The 20,118-nt window shown below is 40.2% G+C and overlaps 1 protein-coding gene across 1 annotated transcript; it reads left to right on the top strand.

Annotated features, from left to right (window-relative positions):
* The first annotated feature begins 5,982 nt into the window (after positions 1–5,982).
* Positions 5,983–19,522, top strand: LOC5567718. The gene is made up of 4 exons (XM_001657585.2): positions 5,983–6,280; positions 6,404–6,551; positions 18,729–19,029; positions 19,094–19,522. Exons 1-4 carry the CDS (start codon positions 6,266–6,268, stop codon positions 19,434–19,436), a joined length of 807 nt encoding a protein of 268 aa, XP_001657635.1. The 5' UTR covers positions 5,983–6,265; the 3' UTR covers positions 19,437–19,522.
* Positions 19,523–20,118: the final 596 nt, after the last annotated feature.

Raw genomic sequence — 20,118 nt, forward strand, 5'->3', positions numbered from 1 at the left:
GAAAATTACAAAAGAAGCACGGCATCGGCTTAAGCTGCCGAGAATACGTAAGTTCCCCTACCTTCAGATCTTTTATCTCTTATGTCAATCAAATCAATATCTTGATTTGATGGTCAGAACTTCGCTTCTGCTCGGGATGGCATAGGATATTTAGTTCAAAATGAGATAGTAAACGCGGAGTAACGTTAACTCATGCTAGAACAAATTTAAAGCACATTTTTTAACTACATTTAAAGAATGGAAATTAAACTGTTGAAATTGATACAGGACACTGTATGTTCCAAATGTAATTCGTCGCATTTCCTTCCATTTCCTTCTCTATCACATGGCATAACCTTTAAAACAAGTGTCCAACAACTTTCAGCATAACTAATATATTTCGATCCAATTCCTCCATCAAACAACATTTGTTCAACGCTTGACCGAACAAATTGACTGCGCCTAAAATTTCCACGGTCGGTGCGAACACTCACGCATCGCCTGTAACAATGCTGAGAAAATGGACCCATACACGTGTACGCGTGTTGAAATTAACATTCACGGTTTCTAGCTAAAAAATGTTCCACCTGTTTAATCTGTTCCATCGGATCTCGGTGCGTGCTCACGGAACATCTCTCGATTGTTTTCTCGGCAAACTGGGTGTTTAATCACCGGGTTCTAGTTCTAAATGGCGGTCCAAGATTTCATCGATGACTGCCGAATGGGCGAGTAAACTATATTTGTTGAAATCAGAACTTTCAGCAGTTACGCGTTTCAGCGCCACTTGAAGCCGCATCGGATCGACAACGTTGAGTATCAATCATCGCAAATCAAATGAAGATTTGCATGTTGAAGCGAATAATAATAGACCGATACCTCGTAGCTGACAGATGTAAATTAGCCACTCCAGCGTAAAGTATTGTCAAACATGAATCCCGATGAAATCGGGGTGGTTTTGTGTTGAAGTGTTCAAAACGGCAGCCAGAGTAATTTTGTTGTTTATACATATTCATAAGCTATGCTCGAATAGGCTCGGCTAGATGACGCATCTATCGATTCTACATACACCTAATGATTGCGTTACCTATGAGAGCTATGCAGGCTTTCGTCAAGTCAGAGTCAAGCTCCTATTACTGAGAACGTTCACAGCAAACCGGATGCACTGGCTTTTATTGGCGGTTGTACCCTGGTATAATTAATTAGCCATTCTTATACCTCGGTATGTCTATTTCTGAGACCTGAGCGATGAATAAACTTACGTGCTCCTTGTAGTCAGTCGTGGTAATATTATCAAATATTGGTCCCAGAATTGTGTATTCAGTAACATCAGCTCTTACAGGAAATCTATCGGTGTTGAAGTTCTGATAATTAACGTGAAGAAACAATTGACAGATGAGACAGATATTTTGAAATTATTCTTACATGGTTTGTAGGGAAATAAAGTTTTTTTTTAAAATTTTACAATCAAACGTTCATGTCAAATACTTTCGAATATTTTTTCTATGTCTAGAAAATCAAGACCAGAGAGCATCTTTGAGTTTTGTCGGAGCGAATCAAATTGTTTCCTGCATTTGATTGATCCTACAAATGATTATTTTCGAATTTTCCGGGACACCACAAATTTATTATAAGGTGCCCGTTTTTTATATAAACATCTGTACCAAGCTTATGGGAACGCCTCTTTATGAACTATTGTGTTTGATATATACTTTTCGAGGATTGAAAAGGTTTAGTATCCAATAAATCTATAGCCGGTTCTTCATTTATAGTGTTGAATATCGGATGTTAATGAATTATGCATATTAAAATGATTGTCATTGCAAATAAATAAAGATAACTAATTCAAAGTAGCTGTTTTTACCCGATTTGACCCAGTTACCCACCGGAATAACTTCGGCCACAAGAACATTCCAGAGTTCCTCTGGTCACTATTAGAGATTAGTTATGTGTACGAGTAAACTGAGAAAAAAATGTATAATCCACTAAGTGGATACGAGTAACTGACACTGAAGAAGACTGCAAGTGGTAGTCGAAATACGCGTATCTGTCAAAGATAAGCATTTAGGAGCGGAATTAAAAGGTACACGGTACTCCATCTACTTTTAAGTTTCTCTATTGAGATTCTGCTCAGAGGATTCGAACATTAATAAGAATCTAGATTCCCCTTTAAAAAGTCGAATACGAAAAGTCGCTGTAAATTGTTGCGTCTGGAAGCAGTGTTTCGATATCTATCAGTCTACAGCGGGCTGGGTATTCTGGCAGTTTTACGGGATCTGACCATGGTAGTTGACGAAGAGCATATCGAATAAAACTACGCTGGACTCTCTCCAACCGGACGATTTGTGTCGTGTGATGGGGTGACCACACACAAACTGCGTATTCTGAAATACTACGAACTAATGAGCAATAGAGCAACTTGAGTGCATATACATCCTAAAAATAATTGGTGGTACGACGAACAAATCCTAGAGCGGCAAAAGCTTTTGCGGTTGTGAGGGAGACGAGACATGCTCATTGAAACGTAGTTTGCTGTCGACAGTAACTCCAAGGTCGCGTATTGATTCCACGCATTCGATCTGTTCCGATCCGACCATATACTCAAAATTAATTCGTTAGTGTCGACGAGAGAATGCAATAGATTTACATTTTTTTATATTCAGCTCCATACCGTTCTCCTGGCACCAATTCACAAGCTCATCTATATCGTTCTGGAGCGCACAGCAATCCAAATGAGACTTGATTACCCTGTAAATTTTCAAATCGTCCGCGTGCAACAATTTTTTCGATTTTAGTCGGAAGCAAAGGTGATGAAGAGAATGAATGAAGAGAATGAATACCTGCGGTCCTAATACGCTACCCTACGGCACGCCCGACGTGATTGAGATTACGCGGGAACGCGTGCCGTCGATACTGACGAACGCCTTACGCTACGTTAGATAGGACTGCAACCATAGAGCTATCCAATTTGGAAAACCTAGGTGTCTAAGCTTTGCAATAGCGAGATCATGCGGGACTTTGTCAAATGCTTTTTTTTTTAAATCAATACGATACTTTTAGGATGTTATTCCTGTATGAAATCAAATTACAACATTTGAGGACTGAAAGAACTCTTGAAAGCTTCCGAATTCTCTATAAGAATTTTCGGAGAACTTTTTGGGAAGTTCTCAAGACATCTCCAAAGAGAATTGCTCGATAATATTCTTGAAATGTTTGTTTTTATGAAATACAAAAAAATGGCAGAATTTATTTGTGCATGAAACGTCATAGATCTTATTATGGCTAGATTAATTCCTGAAAAACAAAACTGGTAAGGAACACTATAAATATTATTATTATTATTAATTTACGAGGCTTTCAGCCCACGACTAGTTCGTTTCTGTATGCTATAAATATACTAGGGAAATGCCTTAACAAACCACAATCATCGGAGGTATTCTGTGAACTTCTTTGAAAAATCTAAAATGTGTTTCTGGGAAAATTTCTAGGATAGCATCCAAAACATATTTGAGGTGCACTGCTTTGAATAATCCCAGGACCAATTTCTTGGGGAATCTCTCCCTTACCAATGTTTGGAGATGTTTTATGTGAAATTTCTGATTTAATCCTCGAAAAATTTATGTAAGAAGAATCCTGCGCTAATCTTAGCAGTTTCTGGTGAAATTACTCTGAATGATCATAAGCTTGATGCAAATTCTGTAAATGTTTCAAAAAAAAAATTAGTTTCGAAAAAAAAAATCTGTACGAATCTCTAAAAAAGTTCTTAGGAGGAGTTCTTAGAGACATACAAAAACGATTTTTTTATCAGTCTAAGGTAATATTTTATCAAGAATTTCCACAAATTGAGATGTAAAATTGTGAAAAATAATGTAATCGTTCTGGTGGGCTTCGATCCCACGGCTCCCAATACGCTAGATTTCCAGATAAAATACCAGGAAAAGGGAATTTTGGAGGGATCCTGGAAGGATTTTATGGAGTTATATATTAATCCCAAGCAGAATGCTAGAAAAAAATCTAAAGGAGTGTCTTCGAAAATGGGGCCTTCCTTAGCCGAATGGCTACAAAGCAAAGCCATGCTGAAGGTGTTTGGGTTCGATTCCCGGTCGGTCTACGATCTTTTCGTAATGGAAATTTCCCTGACTTCCCTGGGCATATAGTATAATCGTATCTGCTACACGATATACGAATGCGAAAAAAGGCAACTTTGGCAAAGAAAGGTCTCAGTTAATAACTGTGGAAGTGGTCATAAGAACAATAAGCTGAGAAGCAGGCTCTGTTCCAGTGGGGACGTAATGCCAAGAAGAAGAGTATGCTTCGTAAGTTCTGTAGGCATTGCTCAACAGATCCAGGAATGCCTTGAGAAACCAACGCCAGCAGCAGTGTAGGTAGGGGAAGTGGTGGTAAAATGAACAGGGGTGGTAAAATGAACACCGTGCCTTTTACCGAGAGAAATCAATTTTCAATGAATTTCTATTGAAAATAAGAACTGACGTAACTTTTCGCTCGAAGGTCTTGAGGGTTTTCAGTGAGGTGAATATCGTTATGATATGATGTCAATTCTAATATTTTTTTATTTCTGTTTGAATGGGTTACCGTGTACGCACCAAATTTTGCGCAGTTAAGAAATTATCATCCTATTTTCGCTTTAGATAATGCTAAAATCTGTATTTTTTCATTCAAACTTTTGCCAACGATAGGCTTTTAATCCTTCAGTAGAACACATATTTAAAAAAAAAAAATAAACCATAAAAAAAATAAAAATGCAAAAGGTAATTCAACACCTTGTGCCTTGAATTTCAATTTAATTTATTCAACCATCCCAAACATAGAGTAACCACGAATGATGAGTTACTTTGTTCTTATTTTTTATTACATACTCACAAGATTACAATCCGAACAATATTGTTTACACCCGTAGCTTATGCTTATTTGTCTTCGTACGTCGCTTTATATAATTTATTCTCTTGTTTTTTTTTTTTTAATTCTCAAACTTTTTTTTTTTGCTTTCTTGTTGTTTTTGTTGCTTTTCTTATTTTGTTCCATCTCTTCGAATAACTATGAAATTATATTATATATTATATAAGTGAATAACTACGAAATTTGATGCTCGTATCCACTGCTGATGGTCGTGAACGATTCGCTTTCGCACAATTCGGAAGCTTTTTGAAGAAATTCTTCTCTGTTGTACATGTTGTCAGTTGGAAGTGGAGGGTTTCCAGATGAACTTGACGAGTCTTTAGCAGTGATGTGCTTCAACTGAAGCTCAGGCGAGCTCGAGAGTTTGCTCGTTTGTCTATTAGTATTTCAAGCTGCAGGTTGCTTAGGTGCTGTCCCTTAATGGACGGACCCTTACTTTCCACTGAAGCTTCATCGAATCCATGGAAAGCATCGATAAGTTCGGAAGATGTATCGATCTCTCACGATCAATTATTTTTTATTGATTTGCCGCCAGTACGGATATTCCATAATTGAACGCTTTTTGCTAGGCAACTGGAGTTTGAATCATTGTCCATCAATTGGGAAGACAACCTTTGCGCTATCAATTATCCAAGTTTACAGTAAAAGTCTCCTCCTGCGTCAATACAGTGGGTTTTCAATGCACACCTTGCCTTCAGCTTCATACAAAAGGTACTTTCAGGAATATTACATGTAGCCACTGCCTTATGGATTGAGTGACCATTCCTGGTAAGATCGACAGTTTTTGTCATTTGCAAGGACGTACATGTACATTTTATTTTTCATATGTGTACTAACCAAATATATTTGCACAAATATTGATGTGCAAATATTTGTCTAAAGCTTTATCTCCCACCACCCACTTCCTGTCGACTGAAAGCACAGAAACGAACGCAAGCCGCCCGACTTGCATCATGACGATGTTCGTAGAAGCTTTGGGCGGCAGGCGGCAAAAAACGAAAGCGTGCCAAAGCTCCGCAAGCACTTGGAAGCTTTCGCGCCGCTGCTTACCAACACATTTTCCAAGCGTTTCCAAATGTTTGCCAATGTTTGAGAATGTGCCGCAAAACAGCGTCGATTGGTGCCCAAATCCGAAGCGTATAAAATGTGGAGAGCCGATGGAGAACCATTCGGATCCATGTGTGAGTGAATGTTTATTGCGTTCGTGTGGCGTGATAAAGTGCAGTTTTCGATGTCAAACTTCAATGTTCCCGTGTTTGATTAATGGCGTTCAATTTCTCAGCACAGCAAAAAGTGAAAATTTTGCACTGAAAAGTTGAACCGAATCGGGACCAGTTGGTGGGCGGTGGAGGAACACTACGAGCCCTCTCCGATGGAGCTTGTGAAGGTGAGTTAGCGGGAAGGGATTGCGCGCAATTTTTCGGCTGAAAAGCTTTCTCGATCTTTGTTTTGGTTTTTCGGGTGGGAAATCTTGTTTTGTGATGATGGTGGAATTTTTTGTTTCCAACAGGAACGGTTCTGGATGCTTATCCAGCGCGATGTGGGACTCATTCCGGAGCGCATCATGAATATACTGGATTTTTGCGGCTATTCGGCAAACTGCGCCCTAGAAGCGATCAATGATGAGAAGCTTAAAATAATCGAGCGGGAAGCGAAAGGTGAGTGCGGTGGGTGGCGAGCAATAACAAACGGTGCATATTAGGGTGGAACAAAAAGTTGACATGTACAGATGACAACTTTGTAGGATCGAACTTCTCATAAAGAGCAAAGTGGGGCAAAACGATTAATGACTGTCAAAATGAAGTCATTTTGTGCAATGCTTCGTCTAAACGAAAGATAATGTCAGATCTGGAAATTCATAAGATTACACAACGCATAATTTTTTGAGAGCGGTGTCTCTGGTAGAACAACATTAATATAAAAAAATCAGTATCGCTAAAACGCCCACCAAATGAAAGCTTAGGCTTTCCCCTTTCATTTGAGACCGGTTTGGAAATGTTCTATCGGGGGGTCCTGAACATTTTTTTTCAAAACAGTACAATGCCGTTTTCTCATTACTGATTTCTAAATTATGGCTCATACAGTCATTTTCTTCCATGTTTATCTAGGTAGCCATGAGAACTATTACTACGAATAGTTAACCAGCATCTCCTTTCATACCACAGTTGTATTTTGGTAAAAAGATTACTTAGAATTTTTTTGGGAACATTTTTGAAAAACACTATTTTGTGTGTGACTCTACACTATACGGGGCGAAATGGTCCCCCCTACGGGGCAATATGAGCCACCATACTAAATCTTATTATTTTAATTGGAAAACCATTTGCAAGGCTTAATTTAGAAGAAGACAATAATGTATGATAGAGTTTAGTACAAAAACTGGGTTGAAGTCTGATTTGAATCATGAAATGGTATGTTTTGCTGACAGTTCAATAAATCATTGTTCTAAGAGCTTCAGTTTTCAAACATAGTCGTTCAAATAAGTTTAACCAGCTAAAAATTCTAGTTTTAATTGAAATCACGTGCGATAACAATATTGCAATTAAACTGCTAAAATGACATGCAATTTTTGGTTATCTATTTTTGTGATAAGATAGCTTTGACCGGCTATGACCATATTGCCCCGTTCCTAGATGTTTCATATAAATTACATTTTATTGAAAATTTATTTTAGAATCTATACAATTTTGTGCACATAATGCCTATGAATATACCATTTTATTTAAACCAATTACAAACACGATATATCGATAAATTAAATACGGTTAATACGGTTTACAAATGCTCACTATTGTACATTACTACAGCTCGAAGAAGCTGTCGATCATATGCTTCGGAGTTCTCCGGAACCTTAATGTGATTTTAAGCAACTTGAAAATCGAAATGCACGGTTTCACTGGGTCGGTTCCCGTGTTTGCTCAAACCACTTCTTGTGATTTTATAAAACTCCAAGATATGATAGCGCAAATATGGAACTTCGAGCTATTGCGTAAGCCTGCTTCAATCCACGTTTTTGAAAAGTTCTCAAGCTTTTCTGCAAAATCATCAGCCATACTCGTTTGAAAACAACTTTTATGTACCTGATCAGCGCCTGAAATACATTTTTTCATTGAAAAAAGATAATTTACAGAACAGTACAATAAATTGCAGTTGCTAGCAAACTGAGATCCCATTTCACTTCCAAAACATGCCGATTTTTTAAATAGCTTCTGACAGTTTCAGCTAGTGAATCCATATTTGCTGTGGCGTTGGCAACTGATGATCCTCACCTATGATAAACGAATTAATTCTAAGGTCATCTCTATGAATCACACAATCAAACTGCTGATGCTTACCCATTTCTTAACATTATTTGGATCAATGAATTAAACTTTTTTTGTAAATTGCATTTACAATACCTAGTGTTATATGCAAGGAATTTTTTTGTCGTCGGGTGATCCAATGAGCAGTAGATCGTCAGTACAATTGAAGAACTGCTCCACTGCTGGTCCGAGTCGAGACTTTTCCATTTCGTGGACATCTTGCGTATGTGACCAAGTATTCGTGGATGACCAGCTACATTGTATGGTACAGTATGGGCAAGGAAATATTGAACTATCTCCCATTATAACGCAGAACAGATTAACAATTTTCAAATCTCCAGCAATGAAACACCTAAAATTATTCAAAAGCAACAGTGTCTTCCAGATTTTCTCAATATTGCCATTTTTTTTTTTTTTTTTGAACGCCAGAAGCAACAGTAAGCAGCAATTTTACGCCAGTATCTTTACATCGGCCTTGAGACCCGATGATGTCGGAATTATGCTCGATAATCGACAGGGACCCTCCTCCATCGCTTGCAGATCGAACTACCCAGGCCAACCCCCGTTTTGGGCGTCACATAATCAACTAACCCCTGAACGTTACTACAGTATAATACAGGTTTTAATTATAATTGTTATTATCTTTTTTAACGAGATTTGCAGCCCGAGGCTGGCTCATCTCAGAGGTATACAGGTTTTAATACAGTTTCTGAATTATCGTTCAAATCAAAGTGTAGATGTGTTACCTCTAAAAAACCCTGAATTGGTTGGTTAAGTCTGTTGATTTTGAATTTTTCTTTTTGCATTATCGGTAGTACTGTGTCTACCACGTTTTCCCTTTAATTTTGGTGAGATTTTTGTTCTCGCATCATTACATGCTTCGTGTGGTTGGTTTTAAATTGAATTTATATTAATACAGTGCTATATTCAAAAGTTTAAATTGGTTACTGAACAAATAAACCTGCAACGTGCAAGCTCGATATATTTTACCAGGATTTAATCCTGATGTCGCGAAGAATGTGATGTTCAATAATATCAACCACTATTGCTGATAACGGTTGCAGACACAGATTATTTAAACACAATCTTCGAATGGTTCGAAATCTTCGAACGGTTGTCTTCGTAGCTTTTCGGTTTCCTGACAGAGTGTAGTATATTTATTGAGAGGTGTGAAATAGGGCTATATTTGTTATAGTTATTAACAGTCATACCTCTAATCAGCAAACCAAAATGTTGACCCAAAACAATACGTGTATAAACTTATCACGCGACACAAGCACCTATTTTTCGCTATACCACCTTTGTTCGGATTTTCTTTTAGAAACTCGCACCACCTTTTCTGAGCAGCTTAATAGCAGCTAAAACTGTAATTCAAATTTTTGTCATTAGCCTGATTCTATGAGTTTTAACATTGTACTTACAATTGATAGTTTAGATTCTAGGACCTCCTGCCACCAGTGTTCAGTCGGAGTGCACTAGTTGATATTTTCTGCTGTATATAGTATTCCAATTAGGTATTTTCCAATAATTGTACATATAAAGGTTATAGTTACTCACGCTATAATTCAACTAGGCTAAGTAGACGTTAAACCCTTAGTTTAAGCTCAATTATTTTTTACTATTTAACCTCTTCGTACACGTTTTAAGATCCCTAGAATAGATAGCATGTTATTTTTAATTTATAGTTCTAGTTAGATAGTTTTAACAATTTACCGGCAATAATGCTCACGGAAACTAATGATTTACACGTTATTTGAATGAGATTAGTTATAAATTCACTATTTAATTTGATTTCTATACCACAAATTGTATTCCACGTTTGCTTTCCAACAGGTTTTGTTTTATTTTGATTCTCGTTCCTTTACTTTATCTATCCATCAAAAAACGTCCCATCAACAATGCGCATTGTCTGCTAGACTGTCATGACCTACCCAGCGGTTTTCAGCACACCCCAGCCCGTAACTCCGGTTCTGATCCTGTTCCGGAGATGCCGGATTTACTAGTAACTTCTATAATCGCTAAGTTGTTAACAGCCCTTCTTGATATACCTTTTGTCGTTCGAACATTCACTTGACGAATCCTACCATCGTTGCCTTCAAATACCTCGTGAACTATGCCTCGAGTCCAGTTCTTCCGCTGTCCCTCGTTAACTATGAATACCAAATCACCTACCTGTAATGGTTTTCGATCTTCGACCCATTTAGATCGTAGGTTAATGGTGGGCAAATACTCTTTACACCAACGCTGCCACAACTGATTTGCTAGATATTGCGACCGTTTGTATGAATCTCGCAAAGCCACAGCGAAGTCTGCAGAGTCATCGATGATGAAATCAGCCTTCTTCATCACTCCTCGTAGAAAATGGTTTGGAGTTATTGCCTCGGTTTCCATAGCATCCTGTGGTAGGTACACCAACGGCCGAGTGTTGATCGCATCCTCTGCTTCAGACAACGAAGTTAGTAGAATCTCATCTGTAAGTTTACGACCATCGTTTAGTGCTTTTAACGCTTCCTTCACGGAACGCACCATGCGTTCCCAGATTCCGCCCATATGTGGAGTACCCGGGGGAATAAAATTCCACTTAAGAGTGGAACTAGTCACGCTTTCAGCACATTCTCGGTCGATTTGCTTAATCTTCTCCAGCTCGTTGCATGCTCCTTTAAAATTGGTTCCATTGTCGGAGAAAAATTCGTCTGGTGTCCCACGTTTGCAAATGAACCGCCGGACTGCCATTAGACATGCTTGTGTTGTTAAGCCATGCACAACTTCTAGGTGCACTGCGCGTACTGCTAGGCACGTAAAGAGTGCTATCCATCTTTTCTCCCAATGTCGGCCTACCAATACTTCTACAGGTCCCAAATAATCTATGCCGACGGAACTGAACGGGCGTAGCTGTGGTGTTACTCGCTGCACAGGCAGCGGTGCCATCATTGGATTTTGTGGTAGACAGCGGTTAACACGACACCAGATACAATTCTTCACTGCTTGACGAATAGCTTGACGTAGTTTGGGAACGTGGAACCGCTGGCGAAGTTCGTTACACACGGTTTCTCTATTCCCATGGGCAAACTTCTCATGGTAGCGCAGAATCAGCATGTTGGTAATCGCGTGTCCCTTGGGAAGGATTATTGGATGCTTCATATCAAACGTAGCGTACTCAGCTTGCTGTAACCTTCCTCCGACACGCATAACTCCTTCGGTGTCCAGAATGGGATTCATTTTGTATAATGGACTTGACTTGGCTATTCTTTTCGGAGCTCCTTCACATTGTTGGTTTTTATCTAAAATTCTCAATTCTTCCATGAATCCATCGCGTTGAGCCTGTTTCCATAAGGCAACTTCAGCCGCACATAGTTCGTCTTGTTGTAGTGGTTGTTGAACTGCTTCTGGTTCCGCTATTAGCAGACTTTCTTGTTTAGGAGTAGCCTTGGACACAAATATGGGATGATCTACGGCCTTTCGACGACAGTTTGCGATGAATCGAATGACGTAGGCTGTACTACGAAGAAGACGAACGAACTTATTTGTTGAATTCACATTGATGATTGGATCGACGTTCACAGCTTCATGATGCAGAACAGATGAGCGCATTTCTTCGTTTGTATCGACGGCCGGCAGAAGTCCCACTGGCCACCGGTTTTCAGACTCCAAAAGGAATTTTGGTCCATTGAACCATGCACTGTTGGATTCTAGTGGAGGTCCTTGACCCCATTTTGTTATTACGTCAGCAATGTTCGTTTTAGTGGAAATCCACCGCCAATTTGAGATATTCGTGTGTTCTCGAATCTCTCCAATGCGAAACGCTACAAATTGCTTATATTTCAGCTGATCAGAACGAATCCAGCTAAGAACCGTTTGGGAATCTGACCATAGAAAATAGTTTAGTATTGGAAGGGAGTGCTGTTGTTGAACCGTGCGTAGCAAACGTGATCCTAGTACCGCCGCCATCAACTCAAGACGAGGAATAGATTGGCGTTTTAGCGGCGCTACCTTCGAACGGGAAGTCACAAGAGAAATCCTCACTTTACCGTCCACCACTGTCCGGAAGTAAGCAACACATCCGTAAGCATGCTCGCTTGCATCCATGAAGATGTGCAGCTGAAGAGACTCGATTGCCGTTGAAAAAGCATCGCCGATGTAACAACGAGGGATTCGAATATCTGCCACCTGCGATAACAAACTTGTCCAGCGTTTCCATTTTTGTAGGGCACCTTCGTCTATTTCTTCGTCCCAGCCACATCCCGTTCTCCATAGATCCTGAACGAGTATTTTGCCGTGGATCGTGAACGGTGCTAGAAGTCCAAGTGGGTCAAAAAAGCTCATGACGCAGCTTAAAACCAACCGTTTCGTTGGTCGACGAGTACCATCTATGAATGGTTTTAGTTCCGGGCGATGATCGGTTGTGAATGAAAAGGTGTCCTGTCTTGGACTCCAGACTATTCCAAGGACTCTTTCGTTTTCCGTTGATTTGTCGACGTTGAAATGAACATCTTGCATTGGATTTCGTTCTCCCAGACTTTGAATAACCTCGTCGGAGTTCGAAACCCAGTTTCTTATTTCAAAACCTGCCTTAGAGTGGATGAAACGTACCTCTTTTGCACGGCGAATTGCTTCTTCGGCAGTGTCGACACTATCATAATAGTCATCGACGTAATGCTTGTCAATGATAGCAGCCGCCGCCTCTGGATACATCACTAAAAACTCCGACGCGTTGAGATTTTTGATATATTGGGCCGAACAAGGGGAGCTGCTGGACCCGAATGTTGCTACATCCATGATGTACACGCTCGGCTCCGCGTCTTGGGGATTCTTCCTGAATATGAACCGTTGAGCTTGCTTGTCGTCCTCACGAATGCGTAGTTGGTGGTACATTTCGCGTATGTCGGCCCCAAAGGCAATACGACGCTCTCGAAAAAGACTGAGTACGGCTGTTAGCGGCGTGAGCATGTCGGGGCCTTTCAGTAACTGACTGTTTAGGGATATACCGTTCACCGTAGCCGCAGCGTCCCATACCAGCCGAATTTTTGTGGGTTTCTTCGGGTTTTGTACGTAGTTCAACGGAAGATACCATCTCTTTTGTGGGTCGGTGTCGGTCAATTCCTTCGTCGTAGCCAAATGAGCGTATCCTTTTTGCTGATAATCATCAATTAATTCTCTGATCTTTTCGTACAAATGCGGTGACTTTTCGAGTCTCTGCTCTAGTTGTTTTAGCCTCCGAAATGCCATAGGAAGGCTGTCTGGAAACGAGATGTCGTCCGTTCTCCACAATAGGCCTGTTTCAAAACGGTCACCTACTCGGATAGTTGTTCGCTCAAGAATTTCTCGCGCTCTTTTTTCGTCCTTGGATTCTTGAACTACCGCTACAACTGATTCCTCTACAGCGTAATGTTCCTTCAGTAGATTGTAAAGATCCTCATTACTGATTCCATGATGATGTCCAACGATTTCTGCACTCTCTTTTCGTTCTGACGTAGGACCATAAACCGACCAGCCGAGCTTCGATCGCACTGCTACAGGCTCTCCAATCTTCCCGATCTTGGCTTCGATAGGTGCGATGGTATGAAGATTATTTAGACCTATAAGCAGTCCAGGATGCTGGTCTGAATACGAGTCGATTGATATGTTTCGTAGATGGCTATACTTCGTGGCTAGGGCAGTCGATTTGAGGGACTGTTTCGGAAGCAGCAATTTTTCTACAGTATGCGCTGCATAAAGGGGAAGCTTCTCTTCATTGCCTAAAGCGGTGATCCACAAATTTAGCATCTTGGAGTCTGGTTCTTCACGAGTGACATTGGCGGTCCATTTAATGGTAAGCGGCCACTTAATTCCTTCAGCGTACAGACGATTCGTGAGCGAGCGTTCAATCAGGGTGATTGATGATCCTTCATCAAGAAAGGCCAGTGTCGTGACGTTTTTCGTTCCACAGTGTAATGTAACTGGAACCATCCGGAACATAATGGAGCTCGGTACACGGATGTGCGTGTTCAAAACGACTAAGTTTTCCATCGGATGAAGTAGTGGATGATGCCGCTCCTGGCACTCTCCCACATTGCAGCGGATTTTAAATTTACATGGAGCGTTACCATGATCGTTAAGACAAACTTCGCAAAGCTTGAATTTTTCAATCATGCTCTTGCGGTCATCAAAGCTCATTCCTTTGAAGTCCTGGCAAAAACGGAGGCGATGATCCGTTCTTTTGCAAGCCTTGCATGGTTTCAGCTTTTGTTCTTCAACGGTAACGGAACTATTATTTGGATTTTCAGTCACGCTATGCGAATAAACCGCCCCCTTCTCCTTGTTCCGCGCTCCACCTATCTGTACTTGTTTAGGTTTATATTCTTGTTTGCTCTGAAGACACACGTTTGCTGCACATGCCTCCGCAACTATTTTAGAGAGAAAGTTTGAAAAGGTCCGCAGCGTGACAGTTTTCTTTTTGTTTCGGTATCGAACCCATCCTCGCTTGTCACCAGCCGGTAATTTATCCACTAAATCCTGAATGAGGAGTGGGTTGACTAAGTGATCCTTCAAGCCTGCTGCCTCCAAGTGATCGCACAGTTGTTCTACCACGTTTCCGAAAGGAACGAACGTTTCTAATTTGTCCGCTTTTGGAGGGTCGAGTCGTTTCACCTTTTCCAGGTGACAGTGCAGTAACTGTTCAGGACGCCCGTAGAGTTGTCGGAGTTTGTTAATTACCTTCGGAACTGACTTCGGCAATAATAGCTGTCCCCGGACACTTTCTAAGGCCGACCCCTTAAGACTCTCCTGCAGGCGTACTAAATTTTCAACATCATTGAATCCACAGGCTTTATTTGATGCTTCAAAACTGCCAATGAACAGCGGCCACTCTTCAGGGTTTCCAGTAAATACAGGAAGCTTCTTGGAAAGTCCGTTGCGCGCGGCCAACTGAGCTTTTGTTGGTGTTGTCAGTTGCCGCCCCAGCCCGTGTGGCACTCGCTTTTTCCTCCGGCGCAAATTGTCTTCGGACGATGTTGATTTCTCCGATTCGTACTGTGATTCTCCTTGGTTTTCTTCCGATGAGGTCTCCGAATTGCCATAGGCATCGTTGGATTCTTCATCACTGCTTTCGTTGATGGAATTGTACTCTTCTTCCGAACTTTCTTCAGACTTTTCAGCACGATGGCTATTTTTCTCCACCGACTTCTTGTGCTTTTCCGGACCCGACCGAAATGAAACGCCTGGATTACGCAAGGGAGTCTTCAACAACTTTTGCTGCGACGATCGACCTTCTCCTGCATCAAATATCTTCTCTTCAACATTCTCGAACTTCGATTCAACGCCAAGGGTTGTCATCGTCATGCTTTTAACTCCTTTGATCGCATTTTGATACGATTCTCGCATCTGTTGCATACGATCAGCATGGGCTTTCTCGTCGCGAAGTGCTTGCTCTAGCATCTCCTTTTCGAGCAGCATTTCTTTTTCCCTTAATTCGTTCTCGATTTTCAGCTGCCTCTCCTTCAGAATCCGATCCATTTCCATCCGTTTTTCCCTCAAGATCCGCTCTTCCTCCATCTCCCGTTCCTTGGCTCTCTGCTCCTTCTCTAATGCCTTCAGACGCTTTTCCAATGTCGATCCCGACGGACGGTCAGATTTCACGCTGGATTTATCTGATTCTTCGGGTGCCAATGACTTCGATCCCTTTGTTTTTGTACCTTTTTTTCGCTCATCTCGCTTCTTGGTGAATTCTTCTCCAGCTTTCTGACAGAGCTCAGATGGACAGAACCATTTGTCCAAATCTGCAAGGAACTCGTCCGACACAGCTACGCATCGAAAATGAAACCAAAGGTCACATGCGTCACATCCTACCATACCTTCATTGGTATCCGAGGTGTCTGAGCAAACACCACAGGGAGTTAACGTAAAGTTGCCTGATTTCACCATCGTGTTTGAGGTTATCCGATTATCAATTTTTTAGTTTGTTCGGATTTTCTTTTAGAAACTCGCACCACCTTTTCTGAGCAGCTTAATAGCAGCTAAAACTGTAATTCAAATTTTTGTCATTAGCCTGATTCTATGAGTTTTAACATTGTACTTACAATTGATAGTTTAGATTCTAGGACCTCCTGCCACCAGTGTTCAGTCGGAGTGCACTAGTTGATATTTTCTGCTGTATATAGTATTCCAATTAGGTATTTTCCAATAATTGTACATATAAAGGTTATAGTTACTCACGCTATAATTCAACTAGGCTAAGTAGACGTTAAACCCTTAGTTTAAGCTCAATTATTTTTTACTATTTAACCTCTTCGTACACGTTTTAAGATCCCTAGAATAGATAGCATGTTATTTTTAATTTATAGTTCTAGTTAGATAGTTTTAACAATTTACCGGCAATAATGCTCACGGAAACTAATGATTTACACGTTATTTGAATGAGATTAGTTATAAATTCACTATTTAATTTGATTTCTATACCACAAATTGTATTCCACGTTTGCTTTCCAACAGGTTTTGTTTTATTTTGATTCTCGTTCCTTTACTTTATCTATCCATCAAAAAACGTCCCATCAACAATGCGCATTGTCTGCTAGACTGTCATGACCTACCCAGCGGTTTTCAGCACAACCTTAGAACGCGACAACTTAAGCAATGCAGGGTTATTACTTTTCAGCCGATTTCCCTACCATTGCTGCCAATTTAATTGTTTGTTCAATCTGTGAAACCATTTGTAATGTAATGATCCATGAGTAAATGTTTTCTCAAACGCTTTGTTTATTACTAATCGTAAAAAGCAATATCTTATGAAAATATATTTGAACTTTAAGACGATAGCATACAACTGAATCTAAATAAGGGTTGTTAATTGAACATCTTTTAAATTTCTAAACATTGTTTTCAATACAATATTTAAATACTATTCGGAAACAATTTAGTTTTGTATAAGTAAGTAAATTTTGATTGAAAATACACAATTTTACTATTTGCTAAATTTATAATCAACTAAACGGCAACACTTCCAAAACAAAAACAAGCTTGTTTTATGGAAATATGGACAAACATTTGAAAAGGGCACATCGACATTGTAAAACAATGGCTTTGTAAGACGCTGTTGAGCCCAAATCAACTCGATCACGCTCACCAATACCACTATCAGGAAAAGTTAACACTTATCATTCTGGTTGTGGTTTCAGTTTGCGTGGGCGAGCTAAAAAGGGTTCAACCTCTCGACACCTTTTCAAATGTTTGTCCGGAAATATTTGTCATGGCCTTCTACGGTTCGATTGAGTTGTCATCATATGGTACAAGCGATTCATTGTATCCCCTATTCCACTATTGGTGGAAGAAGATCACCTATGGTACCTATCTCTTACTAAAATAAAAAAAAATGTTCAGGACCCCCCGATAGAACATTTTCAAACCGGTCTCAAATGAAAGGGGAAAGCCTAAGCTTTCATTTGGTGGGTGTTTCAGCGATACTGATTTTTTTATATTAATGTTTTCTACCAGAGACACCGTGAGTTTGGGGCTATCCATAAACCACGTGGTAATTTGTTTTAGGATTTCTAGAAGTAATTTAGAAATCCATCTTCATCAATGTATAGAATTATAGAAAAAATGTTGGACTACAGGCATATAAAACTAATTTCCAAATAAAGAAATCCAAGATGGCGACTTCCGAGATGTTAAAATTTCTTGAAAACCCATGCAATATGGATGTATTTGGAACGGGGATGACGAAAACCGATGTCCGACGCCATTTTGAAATCCAAGATTACGACTTCCGATTTAGGAAATTCGTTGATAACTCATGCAATATAGATATTTTCGGAACAGTGCGACGGGGGATGAAAATCGACACCTAACGCCATTTTGAAATCCAAGATGGCAGCCTCCCGTTTGAGAACATCGTAAAAAACTAAAGCAATATGGGTATACTCGGAACGGGCACGATGACGAAAATCGATGTCCGACGCCATTTTGAAGTCCAGGATGGCGACTTCCAGTTTGAGAAAACTGTTAAAAACGCATGCAATGAGTATTTTCGGAACGGTCAAAATGAGGCGATGACGATGTCGATCGATGTCCGACACCATTTTGAAATACAAGATGGCCACTTCTGGTTTGGGAAAATCGTGAAAACCTCATGCAATATGGGTGACACGACGAGGGGATGACGAAAATGATGTCCTACGTCATCACCACGGGATTAATAGATAATCCCTTATGTCAGGGCTGTTCAACGTACGTTCCGCGAAAAGTTTGAAGACCTTTGACTGTTGTTCTCATTTAAAGTTAGAACATACCAAGGATCATTATTAAAACTTTCGCTCGAATTTCAAACTAAAATTTCAGTATGGTGATTTAGTTTTCAATTCTAGTAAATTCATTTGATTTCATGAATGATTCGAAATGTTTCAATTTCAAACATAAAAATCCTGGAAAACTTGGTAGCACTCTTCTTTGAAGTAAATAAGCATTCAAATCATTCTACACATAAATTGTTTAATATAGAAGATATTTGTTTTCTAATACATACCTACCTATTTCAAACAGAGTTTTTCACTCCCATTTCAGAGATTCCACAAATTTTGCGCATCTCGGCCAGCGACGAAGAACAAATGAAAAAGTATTTCGGAAAATTTTATCGCAATCCACAAAATTTCCACATTTTGAGCGGCGAGGCGCAACAAATCAAAATGATCGGTGTCTACCTTCGCCAAAAAGGTATCGGTAGCTACCTGAAATTGGACGAACTAACCCGGATGCGAGAACGACGTCGCAAGGAGGTGACCACGGCCATAGAGGCAGGTGGCGGGACACTCGAAGAACAAGGTCGCTTGCTGGCTGAGCGAATTCATACATTCTACTTCAATCGGTATTCTATTTGAGTTTTTCTTGTTTAACCTAAACTAATGGCTAAATTTGAATGTATTTTACAGGTGCGACGGATCGCCTACAAATGTGGAGTTCTGCAACATGGTCAGTTCGGTGCAGGTTTCAGTTGAAATCGGAGAAGATGGCAACCTAGTTGGGTACGTCGTTTGTCCCCTGTGTCAATCCGAGAAGAAACTACGAGTGTCACAGGATCGAACCGGGCACTGGGTACTGGCGAACATTGTCTCGCACATGAATCGACACCTGGCAACGATGGTCAATCCGAGCCAAAATCCGTCCGATGATCCGAACTCGTCCAAGAAAGTCAAACTGGAACCGTTGGATTTGGATGATTCCTCCTCCCAGTACGGGGCTAACCCATACGGTTTTACTATGAGTATGACCTGAACGGAAGAACTGCAATTATTAGCACGTAAGTACCACCTACGTTTACAATTATGGATAGATTCAGTATTCTAACTATGTCTAAATATTGAGTATGCGATATTGAACGGCGGCCTTTCTTTGATCCGAACACTTCCTCATGTTATTGTTCAATTTTTGCGTTGTTCAAACCACAGGTGATGAAGTAAGGATAAGGCGATTGGAATAGAACAGCCAAAATTATTCACCTGTGGTTAACCACGCAGATATGTATATGTGTGGCTGTTGTAATATTCTGATACTGTAATATGGGCCCATTTGATTCATACTACAGAGCTGGTAGTGGTATCTGCAAGTACTAAACAGCCGCCATTTTCAATGGATAGAGCATTTTTTAACCAAAATTATTTTCAACGCCACTGTTTTCCGTTTTCTGCTCGCAGTACCAAATTCAAGAGGCTTTGGAGTCTCTTGAGCGACTATTCCATAAGTTTTTCGGGATCTCTCAGACAATTTGAGGAAAAACTTAAGGAGATTTCTTCTGGACTGTTTTTGACTCCTCCAGGAAAGAGACGAATCAGCCTCGAGCTGAAATTCGCTCTAATGATGATGAATAATTATAATAATAATATCCTCCAGAGTTCACTCCAGAAATTTGTCTAAAGTTTCCTTCACGAATTTGCACAGTAATTCGACCAGAGTTTCC

This window comes from Aedes aegypti, chromosome 2, assembly GCF_002204515.2.
Source record: "Aedes aegypti strain LVP_AGWG chromosome 2, AaegL5.0 Primary Assembly, whole genome shotgun sequence".
NCBI lineage: Eukaryota > Metazoa > Arthropoda > Insecta > Diptera > Culicidae > Aedes > Aedes aegypti.

Bases quoted from the DNA above. Each gene is read 5' to 3' on its own strand.
- LOC5567718 (XM_001657585.2), top strand. The intron at 6,552-18,728 runs GTGAGTGCGGTG...CTCCCATTTCAG, and splicing joins AATCGAGCGGGAAGCGAAAG to AGATTCCACAAATTTTGCGC. The intron at 19,030-19,093 runs GTATTCTATTTG...TGTATTTTACAG, and splicing joins CATACATTCTACTTCAATCG to GTGCGACGGATCGCCTACAA.